This window comes from Dermacentor albipictus, chromosome 3 (assembly GCF_038994185.2).
Source record: "Dermacentor albipictus isolate Rhodes 1998 colony chromosome 3, USDA_Dalb.pri_finalv2, whole genome shotgun sequence".
NCBI lineage: Eukaryota > Metazoa > Arthropoda > Arachnida > Ixodida > Ixodidae > Dermacentor > Dermacentor albipictus.
Window position 1 is genome coordinate 121,222,640 of NC_091823.1, and position 17,349 is coordinate 121,239,988.

Consider the following 17,349-nt stretch of genomic DNA (forward strand, 5'->3'; position numbering starts at 1 on the left):
TCAATCTCCCAAAGTAGCGCCATTCACTTCCCTCCTCCTCCGCTCGGCGCGGCCTCGACGGTGGCGCCGCCGGTGGTGGGCCTGCCGTAGCAGACGACGGCTAACACGCTACGGGAGGAAATCCGCGGAAAAGTTAGTTCGAGTCCTGCGGAGCAGTTTTTTCAATCTAGATCTTGCTTTGTCAGTCGGTAACTGGCCTTAAGAATGTCGTGTCGGATTTGCGGAAGAAATAGAGAAAAACACTATTATTCAAGGCGCATTTAAGGAGTAAAGCGCGCGCACGTTGAAAGTTCGTGTTGCTGAAACACGACAAAAGCACGCGGTGTGCTCAGACACGCGAGTAATTACCAGAGTTTCAGGTTTTGACAGCGTGAAAGTATGTGCACGTGGTTTCGTAGGTTAATTTACGTACCTGCAGGATGCTTTTGTTCGGCCGGCGCGTGAGAGATTCCGACTGTCTGCGGTTAGCAATGCCTGGCAGCAGGGCCGTTTCTGTTCCGCGCCTTTTACAGATGTACGTAGCTCATGCACAGGTTGTGGTGGCCATGAGCAACGTTTTCACACATAGGCGGTATAGATAATTTGAACAACGTACCAGCATATGAAATCGTTATTTATTTATTACACTGCAAATGGTGAGAATTTGGTAGAAAAAAAAGAAGGAACTTGATGGGACAACTGGAAAGAGGTTCAGAAAATAATTATCCCCCTCCCCTCATTGGCACCAGCAACACTCTTGTTGAAGTGCTAATTTTATCTCTGTATACTACGTGCGTCTGTATTCTTTTGCGTTGTAAGTTTTCACAAGGAAGCAGTGTTGCGTTAACTGGAACAGTCAAGGCACACAAGACAGAAAAAAAGTTGATTCTTGGGTTTTACATCCCAACACCACGATCTCATAAGGCACGCCATAATGGGGGCTCCGGATTAATTTTTTTCCAGCTGGGGTTCTTTAACACGCCCCCAATGCACTGGACACGGGCCCGTTTTGACACGGGCGTCAAAAGAAGAGGTTGGAGGAGCCGTGGCACTTACTTCACAAAGCCGCGCGTTCTTTGCCACTTGCTCGAAGTCAGCCCGCCCGATCTTGTGAATCCACACTTTTCTTCGTTTTGCGTTGCGCCCGGCGGATGGTAAAGCAAAAAGCTTTTTGCCATCACTGGGTCTGTTGTGGCAACCGTAGGCGCAGAAGCACGGCATCGCAATTAAGCACTCGGCCCTAACACATTGTATAAAACTACCGCGCTCCTTCAAACCGCCTGCCGTACTTTCGTCGCGTAGGCCCAAGAATGGGGGTCGCAGCGCGCTGGAAAGAAAAGATATACAAAAGCGCGGCGCCTGCTCTGCGCCGGAAAGAAAAAAATATACAAAAGCGCGGGGCATGCTTTCACGTGACACAGATTGGCCAATGGGGGAGCGGAGGAGGCTGGGGCGACAGGAGGAGTGGAGGAGGAAGCGCCTGGGTGAGCGGGGTGGCGGAAAGATCTAAGAATGGCGCTACTTTGGGAAAATTGAGGGGCTTTAGCGTCGTCTGAGAGGTGGCGCCACGCTTAGCTCCGTTTGCAACATGCCGCACGAGACCGATTATCCACAGACAAGTATCGCGATATGAAAACACGTGTAGAGCTGCACTTAAATTTCGCATTATGGAGTATCGTGATTGTCGGCGAAATATTTTAAACTGTTTACTCCGTTAACTACCTTACATAGTTACGTGCGCACTTTCGTTAATTATCCCAAATTTAAAAATGTGCTAAAATTAATCTGTTTTAAACGCTAAGGAAGGCATGCAGAGGGATCTTAAGGGGATGGGCTCTTGTTCAATTCTAAACAAAAATAATAAAAAAGTCTCACGGTGTCTTACCGTCGACTAAGGGAGGATAATATTGTCCATGCTGGAATTTTGACTGCAAGCGAAGTTTTGGACGTCGAAAGGTTCATGGAAAGAGCTTTTATATAACCGATGTCCTGTTAATTGGGCCGAATACACATATGTAGCTGCTACATTTAAGTGAACGTTCTTAAATGCTAAGGACGTTTATGATTCAAAGCACTACACATACCTATCAAAGTCGAGTAATAAAAAAGCCCTGTTTAAATTTATTCGATCCCGTAATGTTATACCGGCGACTGTGAATATCAACTCTGTCGTACTATCAACAAAACAATTTTCAAAGTCACTTGAGAAAATGCTCAAGGACTTCCGTCACGTTTCACGCATAAATTGCCGACAGGACTATTGAAACCTCCCACGTGAGACGACTTTGTAGAAGTAACATCGCCAGAGCTTGCGGTCATTATTATATCACTACCGACGTCATCCCCAGGCCCAGATTGAAGTACAACAGCAATGCTAAATGTTTTGCTTGATTATGCTCCCGAGAACCTACTAAATGTAGCAAATTTTTCTCCCAAAAGTTCGTGGGTTCGAAGAGAGTGGAGGGTAGCTAAAGTTATTCCACTGTTGAAGAAAAAGGCAGTTACACTTCAGCTAGAAAACGTGAATAATTTCTCTTACTTCCAATGTCGTAATATTTATAGAAAGGTTTGTTCATGGCCGTATAGCAAATTGTATGCCGGATGATACACTTTCAGACCTTGTCAGATTGGAGTTCGTCCAGGGCACTCCATATGGTGCGCCCATGCAGATGTAGACAGTCGCATCAAACTTGTTTGCCGCAAACGAGAGTGCGCAGCTTTGGTGACGCTAGATGTAGCGAAAGAATACGACTCTGTAGAATACTTTGTTACATTCAATAAGCTTCACTCTACGAATTAACCGAAGTATATAACCACTTGGATATATGAATTTATGAAAGGCACAGGCAGAGTTATTTCGACGCGGTATTTCGACGTTTAAATACAAGCAGAGAAGAGGTGTGGCACAGGGTGACTTCGTTTTTTGTGTTTTGTTTATTATACTGCTAGTCATAATTCTTCTGTATCGGGAAGTACACGTTTATGTTTATGCGGTTGAAATCGCATTTTTGCTGGCCAACTGCTGGATTAGGTGGTGTCTGTCTGAAGCAGCGAAACAAGCGAACGAGGAAGGCGCCTGGAGGTGAAGAGAATCGCACGCCGGCGAAAGTACGCAGGAGCGCGCTGAGCTTTGCTGAGCGCGTGGCCGAGTAACGCCACCTAGAAGAACGTGTGGGTAACGTTGAGTGAAATGGCGATGGAGAAAAGAGGCGAGGCGTCGCAGAGGAGGAAAGTAGGCGCTGGTATCGCCGGGTTGACCTCCTCTAGCAGTTGCTACAGGTATTCTTTGCGATGCATAGGTTCCGAGTTGCGTTTTTACAATTACTAGTAGGTACAGCGGGGCGTGGCGCTTTTCGCGGCGCTCGACGTTTCTGCGCAGGCTCGAGTAAGAGCGCGTGCGAGACAGAAAATCTGGGGGCCTTTGCTCCTTGAATATGTGAGTCTGCCTAGGCACATCGGAGGAGGTTTATTAACGCGGGTTGTACGCGTTTGTCCCCTAGGCATGCCGCCATTGCGGAATGCGGTCCAGTTTACGCTCCGCCGCTGGCTGCCCACGCGGTGAGCCAGTGGGCACGGACGCCCCATTTGGTGATCGTTTCGTCTGAAGGGGCAAGGTTCTGACTGGTGTTGTACAAGTCGCGGGTCGATTTTTTAGTGCCGACGATAGATTGCATTTTTTACAAGCACTCCTACAGGAAGGTACATGCAACCGGCAAACAGAGGCCTCACGAGAGCACCTGAGGTTATATTAAAGCAGGTGGCGAAGGATCTCCAGGGCACCCAAGCGGTAACGGGGGGATCATAGCTGGAAGCAGGGAGGTCCGTGGGTTGGCGCCGCGGAGGCCGAAGCGTGCCAGGGAGTGTTGGCATAAAAAATTGGCTGTCCCCCGATCTTACACTTCCCTGGCACGCGGAGGCCTCTGTGAGCCCCAACCCGCGGACCAATCGGGGTTCTAGCTTTGATGTCTCCGTTGCCGCTTTGGTGTCCTGGAGGTGCCACCAATAATGCGAAATAATGCCACGTTGTTTTAATTACTAAAAAACACGATTGAATAAATATAACTGCGTCGAGCCTCCAACTTGCGATGATAAGTTCCCCACTACCGCACCCCGCTACTTCTGCCGGCGCGCCTAGGGACAAGCGCACACAATACGCGCTAAGAAACTCTTCCGTAGTGCCTAGGCAGAGTCGTATATTCAAGGAGCAAACGTCCCCACATTTCCTCTCTCGCACCCGCTCTAACTCGCGCATGCGCGCAAACGTCCGTCGTCTCCACAAGTGCCACGCCCCGCTGTACCTATAGCTAGGTAATCGGAAATACGCGCTTCCGGGTTCGTCTAGTGATGACGTCGTCCTGGAGCACCGTACCCGGTGCGTGCGAGTGAAATAATGTGACGGCACGCGCGCAAGGGGAGTACGCGCGCCGTATTCCGTCGCGCGCGCATGGCACCGAGGAAGGGGAGGGATGGGGGGGGGGGGGGTCGTTGTACTTCAGCGGCGCGCGCTCGCGCGGACTTGTCTAGAAAGCTGTCTGGTTAGGGGGCCGGTATAGGTAGGTCGACGGCTCGTAGATTTGCGTGCGCCGTGTTCTCGCCACTCAGTTTGCGTTTAAGCGATAGAGAGACTGAAGGTGACTTCGGTCGCTGCTGCTGCCGCAATTCCTCACGCCAGCGTTTTTGACAGCGAGCCTCCGCGGTGATCGATTGTGAAGTGTTCATGTTTGTCTTTGGGCTCTGACACTATACTCGGTAATTTAGATAAGAAGCGAATGTTTACAACGCGGCGTTCTACACCGGCGGCTGCTGCGCATGACACGGCCGCGCGGGCCCTGTCTTGAATACGCTATGCGATGCGGAGCGTATTCCGTATTACTCCATTCCGTAGATAGCAGTCAACGCTCTGGAGGCTAGAGAGGCTTCCTGCAGTGGCTTTGTTGGCACTTGGATGTAGTTCGATGTTTTCTGACCGCAATTATAGGTAACTGTTGTTTATATAGGCTCTGTATTGAACGGAACAAGTTTTAATCCCCAGAAACAAACGCACCGTATTATACGGCTGCTATGTAATGCTTTTATATATAATTTTTTATGTTTGTACTTATCGGCTTTTCATTTGCAACCCATCGCGAGGAACGCTGTTGGCGCGCAGCGGAGCATTCACTCACTAGATAATCCCTCACTGCTTTGTCATATCTGTTTAGCCGAAGTCAGCTGATCTAAACGCGGACAGTACAGACATTTCTATATATCTCAATATTCCACGAAATCCATTCTGACTCCGTCTTCCGAGTTCCACCTTTTTTGTTTCCCGTGGAATAATAATTGGTGCCCTTCAAAGCGATTGGAAGTTTCTTTTATAAAATTCAGATGTGGTATACCGCCTCTGAATTTTAACTTATACAGGTCTGGTCTCGCTGTGTACTCTGTATGCTCTTTTTGCAATGAACTTGAATCTATTGAGCATATTTCTTTCTTGTGCCGCCGATTTTTTCAAAAAAGAAAACGCTTGGAAATTTCATTTCGACAACTCGCGCTGTCGCTATAACCTTGCGAACAATTCTTTCTTTTGGGGCGTCTACCCTGGGATCCAGCCACAGGGATGCATTTCTCGCACTTTACAATTTTATTAGTGAGACAAAAAGAGTACTTTGCTGAATTTCTAAAATTATCTACGATTTCCTTTATTTCACTTCATTTGTTCATTGTTTTATCTCAAACTTCTTTCCAGTATTTTTTCATTTCTAAATTATAATTCTTTAACACACGATCTGCGTTGAATAATTCGTTTTTGTTTTAGTTCTGAACATACTTGAAAACACTTGCTTCTTGGCGAATCCCCCGTACCGGGTATGCGCCACCATTTGGAACCAAGACAAGAGTTAAACACCCTCATGAACTGGGACATCAAATAACAAAATAATAAGCGCAAGCGGACAAAGAATTGATCCCTGCGGTACCTCTCATCTGTGTATATGTACCCAAAGTCATCCCATACCTTAGACAAAAGAAGTGACTACTAGCAAGAAACTCTTTTATCGAGACCACATGTACTCGGCAACAGCACAGCTCACTAATTTAGAAATTAAATGCGTCTGTCTGGCCGGCGGTTCTTCATCGTTAAATTATATTATGTACCGTAAATTGACATCGCAGTTTGTACGTGTCCCTTCGATCAATGCCCTGCTGTGGTTATATCTTCCCTTGTTTTTGTTGCATCACCAAACTCTGGCACGAAAGTCACTACCTGCGGAAGAAGAGGAGACGTTTCTAGAAGGAGCAGAAGAAGAAGAAGAAAAGCGACAGCTCTGATCATCGCAGAGTCCCTGGCCGGCCGAGACCATGTCACAGATGCCGTCACGGTCAACTGAAGCGATCGGGCAGGCCACCGAGCGTGAAGGAGGAGTGGTTCAGCAGGATGAATGTCCGGACGTGTGGAGGCCACCAAGTCCAGGCGGTCCCCGGAGAGTACGCCGCTCTGCAGGCAGCGTTGAATTGGCGAGTCGGAAGACAGCGTCAGGCCAATCGTTTCTGAATGACGAGGTCTTGCAACGACTGCGTACCCTGGTGAGTCGCACGGCGCAGAAATCCGGGACCGCGTTCCGGAAGCTTTTTGTTTGTAAATGTTGTTTCGCACTGGCTGTCGGCCATCGCTAATAAAATGTCCAACATCAGGATTAGCTGACGCCTGCTCTTAAGAACAGTTCTAAGCTGAGAATTTTTTTTCAGAATACGAGCCCCAAATAACAGCTGCATATACCAGCATCGTAACTGGGTGTTCACGTTTCACCGGATTTGCGGATACCACCGTAGCTTGAGTGCGCGTGCATTTAACACCGCGCTCAACTAGCACCTCCTCATTTGTACAGCCCCCTCTCAAGCCCTTCAATGCTTCTGCGACAAAGAACAGTGCACGTTATTTTTTCTTCATCATCATCATCAGTCTGGTTACGCCCACTGCAGGGCAAAGGCCTCTCCCATACATCTCCAATTACCCCGGTCATGTACTAATTGTGGCCATGTTGTCCCTGCAAACTTCTTAATCTCATCCGCCCACTTAACTTTCTGCCGCCATCTGCTACGCTTCCCTTCCCTTGGAATCCATTCCGTAACTCTTAATGACCATCGGTTATCATTCCTCCTCATTACGTGTCCTGCCCATGCCCATTTCTTTTTCTTTATTTCAACTAAGATATCATTAACTGGCGTTTGTTCCCCTCACCCAATCTGCTCTTTTCTTATCCTTTAACGTTACACCTATCATTCTTCTTTCCATAGCTCGTAGCGTCGTCCTCAGTTTAAGTAGAACCCTTTTCGTTAGCCTCCAGGTTTCTGCCCTGTACGTGAGTACTGTAAGACACAGCTGTTATAAACTTTTCTCTTGAGGGATAATGGCAACCTGCTGTTCATGATCTCAGAATGCCTGCCAAACGCACCCCAGCCCATTCTAATTCTTCTGATTATTTCAGTTTCATGATCCTGATCTGCAGGCACTTACTATCCTAAGTAGATCTATTCCCTTACCGCTTCCAGTGCCTCACTACCTATTGTAAACTGCTGTTCTCTCCCGAGACTGTTAAACATTGCTTTAGTTTTCTGCAGATTATTTTTAGACCCACCCTTCGGCTTTGCCTCTCGAGGTCAGTGAGCATGCATTGCAGTTGGTCCCCTGAGTTACTAAGCAAGGCAATATCATCAGCGAATCGCAAGTTACTGGGGTATTCTCCATTAACTCTTATCCCCAATGAACTCTTCTTAACTTGCCCTAAATCACTTAACATACCGCGCTCTGCCCTCAACCAGCGATATAAATGCTGCGCACGGCCTGCCGCTTGCCCTGAACGTCGGCCTTACACAAGGCCACCTGTGGACGATGGTGCAAAGCAATCTGATGACGCCATCTGGTTTCAGCTGCACGAACTGGTTGCAGTAAAGCGTCTGTACAGTCGGCAACGCAATCTCAATGGCTTCATTTCCTTCATCGAAAGTATGTAGGACTTCAGAACACTAGTGTTCAACTGAGCTGTAGCTGGTTCTTTGCTTCAGCCGTTCAGCTGTTCAGTTCATGTGTTCGAAGTCGTGTGGAATCGTAGTACTCACTTTAACTGTACGACCGCTTGCGGGTCCTTCGCGCTATGCGCGATTCTTTAGCAAATGTATTAACGCGAGCGCAGCCAAATGAGTGCGAGCAAGATTGCTGCCTGTCAACAACGCAGGCGACGGAAGGCGCGCGCGGTCACAGCCCCAGGACGGAGCGGCTCCTGCGCCGTGCGGTCCGCCTCGAGACTGTCGTCCTGTGCGCTGTGCTCGGAGCCGCTGCGCTGCTGGCCTCGCTGGCGGTGTACTTCGTGTTCCGAGGAACCGCGGCATCCGGAGAGCTGGCACGCGCCGCCTGGTGCCAGAGCGCGGCATGCGACTTGCTGGCGAGATCTGTGCTGAGCCAACTGAACCGGAGCGTCGACCCCTGCCGCGACATCCAGGCGCACGTCTGCAGTCGCTTGAAGTGGGACAGCGACCTGACCACGGACACTGACACCGACATGATGCGCCAGTGGCACAGGCGCGGCGCCACCTTCCTCGAGACCAAAACAACACCCGAAGGTCAGTGGTCTGCAACTTCTTGAATGCAATTAAGTCACGCCGTTAAACAAACGCAGTCGCCTTTGGACGTATTGTTGCGTATTCCAGGGTAGCGTATCGTACTGCTGCCGAGAAGTAGTGTCGCCTGCCTATCGACGCTCGACCGACGGTACTTATTGGGTAGCGTGGCGTTGTCGGCGGGCTGCAGGCATCCGGTAGACCATGGCGACCAAGCAAGGGCGAGACGATTTCTAGTGCGAAACTTGCATGGTTTATTCAAAGGTAGATGAAAGAAAATGAGAAGAGCATGAAGTGTGTAAAAGTATATTTCGGAGCCCCTTAAATAGGCTCTCTGCAATCGTGGGCGGGATCTTGCTTCCGTCGACGCCACGTGACTACTGTAGAGAGCTACTGCAAAGAGCTACTGCAAAGAGCTACTGCAGAGAGGAGATGGTCCCGCCTCCTGGAATTGTAGACGCCTGTCCGCCTCTTCTGCGCGTTGCGGTTTCGTGGAATTCGAGAAAATGGTCTCTCTAAACTCGCACACCCACACACACATACGCACACAAAAGAGGCCTGTACACTGCGGGGCTTCCGGCAGACAGGCAGACACTCGAAATGGTCATGGCGAATTAGAAAGTCACGCTTCATTTCGACGAGGCAGGGTGAGATGGTCGGTTGAAATTCCTTTCAACACGTGGCACCAGGCGCCAACCCTAACAGCATCTCCGGCGGGGGAGGAAGATCCCGACGTGTAGGGGCCAGCAGCTGCTGTACGAGGGATCGGCGTTTCGGTAGTAGAATTCCCCTTAGAGGTGACGAACCCTTAGTTCGTAGCAGGTAGATTCCTGGGAGTGGTCATCAGTCCTCGTGGCGCTCTTGTGACTTTTCTCCCTGGTCCGGTCCGGTGAAATTGGTCTTGCATGCAGGTCTCGCAACTTTTCGTCTCCTGCGTGGGCAAGCAATCACCCCAGAACAGTGCCGGACCCACAACCACAAAGCAGCGAGCACAAGGCCACCCTCCCCCAAGAGACACCCGGCTTTTTGAAAAAAAAAAAGAAAACCCGCTACACCTTTCTCATTCCCTACGCGCGTCCCCCCCCCCCCTGGACACTAAAAACAGCCATTTCTTGAAAGCGTTAAGACGTGGTTATTAAACTCAGCTAACAATCGGCTTCACTTCGGAAAAACGTATGAATTCGGAAAACGTATGAAAGAGCGTAAAAATGTCGCGGAAACCCGGATGAGCATGAGGCTTTCGTAACTCTAGGGGCAACGACTCAAACCATCGGCATTGCAGTTAAGCTTACCCTTCTTGCAGCGAATATCGAAAGTGTACTGTTGAAGAGCCAAGCTCCAGCGCAAAAGACGACCGTTTTTCGTAGACATGGACTGCAGCCATGTGAGGGGACAGTGGTCCGTCTCTATGGTGAACCTTGAACCAGCCATATAGGAAGCTAGCTTCTGCACCGCCCATACTACGCAGGCGCATTCCTTTTCTGATGCACTGTATGCTCCCTCACGAACTGAAAGCTTTCTACTGGCGTACAGTACAGGGTGTTCGTTCTCGTCATCTCTCTTTTGACAGAGCACCACTGCCATACCCCTGTCACTGGCATCACACTGAAGAATGAATGGCTTAGGGTAGTTGGGCGCGTTCAACACTGGCTGACTCGTCAGTGCTTTCTTCAGCATACTAAAAGCCTTTTCTTTTGCGTCATCCCACTTCACCGTTTGTGGTTTTGTTTTTCTGAGAGCATCCGTTAAATGACTCGCAATCTCGGAATACCGCGGGATATATCTTTGGTAATAACCCGCCAAGCCAAGGAATGATCTGATGTCCCGCTTGGTGCGTGGTTGCGGGAAGTTGTCTATGGCGGTCAGTTTAACCTCGGGAGGCCGACGATGGCCTTGCCCTATTACATGACCTAGATAAGCTACCTCTGCGCGCCCTAATTGGCATTTGGGAGCCTTAACAGTTAAGTTCGCCTCTCGTAGACGACACAGCACGGTTCGCAGATGTTGCATATGGCCCGCCCATGATGAAGAAAAGATTGCTATGTCATCGAGGTGGGGAAGTGCAAAGTCCTCCATTCCTCGTAGCACCTGGTCCATAAGGCTAGAGAAGCAATATGGCGCATTCTTCAATCCAAAGCTCAGGACTTTCGGACGAAAGGTTCCCATCGTGGAAAAAAACTCCGCAAGCCTGCTTGCCCTCTCGGTGAACGGAACCTGCCAATACCCTCTGACTAAATCGAGCGTAGAGATGAAATTAGCACTGCCCACTTTCTCAAGCCTTTCCTCGATATGCGGTATTGGATAAGTCTGGTCCTATTCGTGATTAAATTGAGCCTGCGGTAGTCGATACATGGTCGCGGCTCCTTTCCTGGGACCTCAACTAAGATAAGAGGGGAGGTATAATCACTCTCTTCTGGCTCGGTTACACCTAGCTCTAACATTCAGTGGTCATGACTTCACGTTGACGAGGCGAAACTCGATAAGCTTTCAAACGAACTGGGTCCGACGAGGTTAACTCGATATCGTGAACGATTGCAGTGGTCCTGCCTGGTTTGTTTGAAAACACGTCTTTAAATTCAAACACGAGTTCCCTCAGTTCGGGCCTTTGATTGGGATTCAACTCCGCCTGTTCTACTAACTTGTCAATGGTCTCGTGAATGTCTTTCGCCTCCGTCACTGCTGTTAACTCTGGAAAGTCGACAGGCATCTCCTCGGGTTGGTTATTCAACAAGGGTTTCAGGATCATTACCTTTTCCCCAACTTCAAAGCGTCGCGTGCGAGCCATCCTGTCATAGTAATGCTCAGTATTGCTTCGTGCCTTAGCATTTCCTGCTCAGCGATCATTGTCCCAGGGCTTACGTTCAATAACTTTCTGCATTCTGCCTTGCGAGACATTTCAGGCTCCGGCGTTTTCCTGACCTTTTGCTGAGCTGGTGCACTTTCCGCATTATCCCTTATAGGGCTTTCCTGTTTGATGCTGGTTGATGACTCCTCCGTCAAACATATTTCCTCCACCAGAGGACATTCGTGCACTGCCCTGGCCGCGAGCTCCCTTGCCTTGGAACGAGTTAGGGCTTGCACTGTTCCCTCACTAAACCCGATTCCCTTGCGTCGTAGCAAATCCTCTGATTTGTTAGAAAGCAAATACGGATACTGCGGTGGGATATGTGCCGAGACGGCGGCTTCAGTGTCCAGTACTCCAAAAGGGCCTTCGATACGAATCTTGGCCACTGGGAGACAAACACTGGAGGCCTCTACGGCTTGCCTTATTGAAGCACATTCCCCTGTGGATTGGCCTTCCTCTACGTACGACGGATGCACTATGTCCATTGTGGCTGCCGAGTCGCGAAGCACTCTACACGGTATGCCGTTTACCACGAGGTCTCGAATGTATGGTTCTAGCAAGTTCAGATTTTCCCCGTTACTATTTAGTGACATCAATAATAGTTTGGGATTTCTGCACCCCACGAAGATATGCCCCGTTTGCTGGCAGTTGTAGCAAAATACTGTTTTCTTTGCCTCGAAAGTTTTTTCCTTCTGCCTTTCTGCACTCCGTTCGGGTGGTTCCTTTTCTCTCTCGCTTTTCTCGCCACTAGTTTTCACCGAATCTGACCTTTCCATTGTTTTATACCGACTCGACTTTGACCATCGCTCTGGCTTGTCAGGTCTGTATTTAGTTACCTCCTTCTTAGGAGCTTCGTTGCCTTCGTCCGCACGACTAGTTACGTACTCCTCAGCGAGATAGGCCGCTCTCGTAACAGTGTCAACGCCTGGCCTATCCTGAACCCAATACCTTATGTTTACTGGCAGCCGGCGGTGGAACTGTTCTAAAGCAACGCACTGCATTGTCGTTTCGGTGGCGCCGAGTGCACCCTCTTCTCTGAGCCATTCCTTAAGGTTTACCTCTAAGGTGTATGCAAAATCTGAGTATGGCTCGCTTTTGGTCTTCTCGACTTCCCTGAGTTTTCGCCTAAATGCGTCCGCTGACAATCTGTACTTCTTAAGCAGGTTCGCTTTGACTTCATCGAAATCCTCTGCTTCTTCCCCGTGCGGGCAATGGTATCAGCTACCTCGCGTGGCAGTAACGTAAGCAAGCGTTGCGTCCACGTGTTTCTCGCGAATTTCGCCTTCTCGCACGTGCGCTAAAACTGCACCAGAAAAAGACCTATGTCCCCTCCTACTGCGTAGGGTGCCATCAAGTCTGTCATTCTGCACTCGCTTTCACGTGCCTTTGTGCCCACTCGCTTTCACGTGCCTTCCAGTATTTTGAGCTTTCAGGAGCTCAATCTCTAGGCGTTTCATTTCAAGTGCGTCGCGTGCAACACGGTCACGCTCTTCGGCCTCAAGTGCGGCGCGCTCGCGCTCCTCTTTTTCTTCTAAGCACTTACGCTCTTCCTCTTTCTCTGTAATGCTGTCTAGGCATTCCTTTAGTTCATCGTCGTCGGCCCCGATCGCCTCAATGATCTCCGGCTTTCTCTTTGATTGGCAATTTGAAGGCCCAACTCTTTGGCCAAGCTCAACAATTCCGGCTTCTTTGGTGCTTTCAAGTTCATGGCTGCCCTTAGTGCTGCTAACTCTTCACTCTATACCAACCTTGACGTGCTCAAAACTTCCGTCAACGGTTAAAGAAAAATCACTGCACTGTACTTTCCAAAAAATACGTAAAAGCCAAGCGATATCTCAGTGAAGAAAAGCAGTGCAATCACCATATGCAGTAATGAATCCAGACACTTTCCTTCCGAACGTTGTCGCCAGGACGAAGTGGCTACGATCTCGTAGTTGTCGTCCAAGTTGGGGTCTCCAAGGTTCCGTATCCCAATCGTTGCCAGTCAGTTTGTTGCGTACTCCAGGGTAGCGTATCGTACTGCTGCCGAGAAGTAGCGACGCCTGCCTATCGAAGCTCGACCGACGGTACTTATTGGGCAGCGTGGCGTTGTCGGTGGGCTGCAGGCATACGGTAGACCATGTCGACCAAGCAAGAGTGAGACAATTTCTAGTGCGAAACTTGCACGGTTTATTCAAAGGTAGATGAAAGAAAATGAGAAGAGCATGAAGTGTGTAAAAGTACATTTCGGAGCTCCTTAAATAGGCTCTCTACAATCGTGGGCGGGATCTTGCTTCCGTCGACGTAGCGTGACCAGCACAGAAAGAGCTACTGCAGAGAAGAGATGGTCCCGCCTCCTGGAATTGTAGACGCCTGTTCGCCTCTTCTGCGCGTTGCGGGTTCGTGGAAGTTCTCCTCTAGGGCCAATTCGAGAAAATTGTCTCTCTAAACTCGCACACCCACACACACATACGCACACAAAAGAGGCCTGTACACTGCGGGGCTTCCGACAGACAGGCAGACACTCGAAATGGTCATGGCGAATTAAGAAGTCACGCTTCATTTCGACGAGGCAGGGTGAGATGGTCGGTTAAAATTCCTTTCAACACGTGGCGCCAGACGCCAACGCTAACAGTATGCGGCTGCAGCTCAGCGCTCTTTTATCTCATCGTGACTATAAAACACGAATCGCATTACGCTGGTGAAGGGTAGCACGCGAAGTGTAGGTCACTTAAATCCTGCGTATATGCATTGAAAAGGTAAGGTTTTGGAATGCTCATTTCTTTACTGTACACCGGCTTTGTTCACGTCTTTCATTATCGTTGTGTTGTGCGCTGGTATGAAAGAACGCATGTAAACGCTTGCGCACCACATTAAGGGAGAGAGAGGGGGGGGGAACACGAGACCGTGGCTGAGGTGTGTTCTGCGCTCGCCGGCCACAGCTTGTTTATGGCGCAGTAGCGTTAGGAGGGGTTTACCGGAGCGCCATATGGTGCCTCGATGTGCGCCCATCAGCGGAGAGCACGCGCCCCGACGCACTCTACCACATTTAAATGCCGTCGCGTATCATGGATAATCTGGGGAACGCCCTACTCTACTGCTGAAATCATGTAAACGCGGTTTACGCCGCCTATAATAGGAGCAATTCATGTGGCAAAATGACACTATAGTTTGCGCACCGTGAAACGGCGCGCGCGAGAAAGCGCCAGTGCCTTGAGGCAGCTAGAATCGAAGTCGAGAGAAGCCGATGCTCAACGGCTGGTTCATAAGTGCAGGATTGACGGTAAAGGGAGAGTTCAAATTCAAACACATAATGCGGTTGTCAGTCGAAGTCCCTGGCCGCGACACGCTGAAGTCGAGAGGGGAAACGCAGTTGTTAGAATGCGACGCAAAAACGCTGTGCCATAGCATGCATCCGAAGCAGACAGTTTCTCCGCTGCCACTAGAGAGATCGAGTGGCGGATTGTGCAGGAGGAATTTAATCTTAAACACGTCTGGCGATTCACTTGAAGGCTTGCATTGCATAGTTTATGTTTACTTTAACGATATGTGAGCAAAGGTTCCTGTTGAGGGGTTTTTCCGTGTCTCTCTGTTGTCAATTCCGTTGACGGAGATAGGGTGACCGACGTTCTAGGCACGAAAGACGAGGTTGCACCGTTATATTGAAGCGGGGAAATAATCAGACATGTTGTAGAGGCCGCGCTTATACGTCTGCATTATGGCGTGAACATGCCTTCCAGTTACAGCTGCTATTGGTTGTCTAATGAAAAAAGTCGCGGTATCTACCGGATGTCGAAGCACCGACTGCGATAGAAAATTAGAAAATAGCCATAGACCAGAATACGCTAGCCTCGCACCCAGGGTAATCGAACGCATACTCTCGCACCCGGATTGCTCGGTCGACCAGCGCCATTTTGTTCTGGGCTGCCAAAGTGTGTTCGCCGGCGACCAGCAGGCATGGCTAGCGCTAGCTCTGGGACTCCAAAGTGCGGAAATGTGCCCGTTCACATGGATCCAAAGTACAAGAAGTCATCTGGGCATCGTTGCGTCGTGTTTGGATGCCAAAATAACCAGCGGAAAAGGAGCAGGTTGCTTAGCGCTGTTTGCGAAGAGCACAATACACGTAGGGAATCGTGCCGGTGCGGTGTTTTCAGCCTGCACCGATTTCCATCCGCAACGAAGAATGACAAGCTGCGCCACCGGCGGATAGCTGCAGTGAATAGGAAGAACTACCAACCCAGTGAAAATGCACGAGTGAGTATTCGATCTGTGTATATTTTGGTGCCACGTTCAACTTTGTGCCCTATGAACGTAATATGTGTAACACGCAGGTTTGCTCCGAGCACTTTCTGGACAAGCCCACAGAGCAGAATCCCGCGCCGGTGCTTCGCCTTGGCTATAACAAGAAGGCAAGCCTTTCCGTGTTTTCATTCAGGCAGAGCTCCTGATGGTTAAGCGGAACAGTTGAGTTTGCGGTTAGCGATACTTGCAGCTGCTGCACGGCATGACCATTAAGCGTGAACGACAAGTTGTAGGCCCTGCTGGTGGGCGTTATTGCTAATGAAAGTAAAACGAAGTCTGCTCGTCACGTAGCATGCGTTCACAAAAACGTAAACAACGACTGCTCGTCGCCGAAGGCGTCCTTGCAGCGCGCCTGTCTTTACGAGCTGGTGTTGCAGGTGTCATTCGTAACGAATTCATTTGAGCCTCCTGAGCTCTAAACTGCGTGCGGGCTGTTATGCGGGGCAAAGCGCAAAATTTTTCCGTTCATAAGGCGAGGAAAATAAGGTGCTTAATTATTGTTGTATTTTGTAACAAAATTTTGCTCGTTCTCACCAGTTTCTTTTACTGTTTTCTAAGGGAGCGCTAACAATCCGATATGGCCTCGCACAAGCGAAAAAGGTCTGATACCAGGTAGCTGCAGTTGGTGGGGCTAATTTTTTGGAATGCAGGTGCGGTTGTTGTTTTGTACCAAAGGCTTCCCTGATGATGCAGCTTTAAGTAGGGGTGGTCATTTTATGGGCCATGTCATGGTTTGTGCAACTGTACAACACCTGCATTTGTCATGCTCACCCTGTTATACGGGCTTTGACTGCACATGTAGTTGAACACTATAACTACTGTAGTTCCTCATTTTCCAATGAGTGCAGGTTTAGCATCATATGCTGCTTGTTCGAGTGCTGCAGGCTTGTGTTCTGAATGTTGTACTCTTAAGTGGTTGCACGATACAATTGGCCTGGTGCATTTTCTATTTCATTTTGAGAGGACTTTATATCTTCGCAACAGTGATGGCATGAGAAAGAACTACAGCCCTTCTTACTATAACGTCTATTTTGTTTTCAATGTGCAGGTGGTGAAGGGCAGGCGTCTGCTAATCAGGCAGTCAAACGACCTCGCCAGTTGGTTGTCAAACGCGGCCAACCCAGTAGTGACCATGTCAAACAAGACCAAACTGAAAGTGCAGAGGACAATGTTCTGCGTGCTTTAATAAAACGTGGCACCAACACAGTGCTGTAAAATCCTTCACAGGTTACGTGCTTACGTGGTTACCCGATGTATTCGCTTCTGCAGTCTGCACATCACTCAGTGTGGCCATTGCGGACTTGCATGAGGTCTTGAAGTTTGATTGAATCGAGACAGCGAAAATGACGGGCTAGAAAAAACGCGAAACACACCTTCCGCCCAGCTAAAAAGCCGAAGTTTCGCTTTCGCGCGGGGTCGCATCTCCCGGCGTGGCAGCCCAGGCCTGCTACTTCGCGGCGCTTGGGATAGATGGCGCGACCGGCGCTCATCAATATGGCGGCGCGCTTTGAATTCACGGTGTTCTGGTGTATATGAAGTAAGGATAGTAGTTTTACCGGTCGTGTAATCTTTTGAACATTCGCTTACCAACTAGGTTAAGAAGCATGGTGACACGCGCGCACAAGCAACATGGACACAGCTTACTCGAT

At 49.5% G+C, this 17,349-nt stretch overlaps 1 protein-coding gene across 1 annotated transcript in view; it reads left to right on the top strand.

Moving 5' to 3' along the window:
- Nucleotides 1-6,259: 6,259 nt before the first annotated feature.
- The window catches only part of LOC135919492 (uncharacterized), a 66,562-nt gene continuing 55,472 nt past the window's right edge, over nt 6,260-17,349 (top strand). The window contains exons 1-2 of the mRNA XM_070536003.1: nt 6,260-6,543; nt 8,193-8,577. Coding sequence (XP_070392104.1) covers nt 6,319-6,543; nt 8,193-8,577 — 610 coding nt within the window. The 5' untranslated portion in view covers nt 6,260-6,318. The remainder of the gene's footprint in view (nt 6,544-8,192; nt 8,578-17,349) is intronic.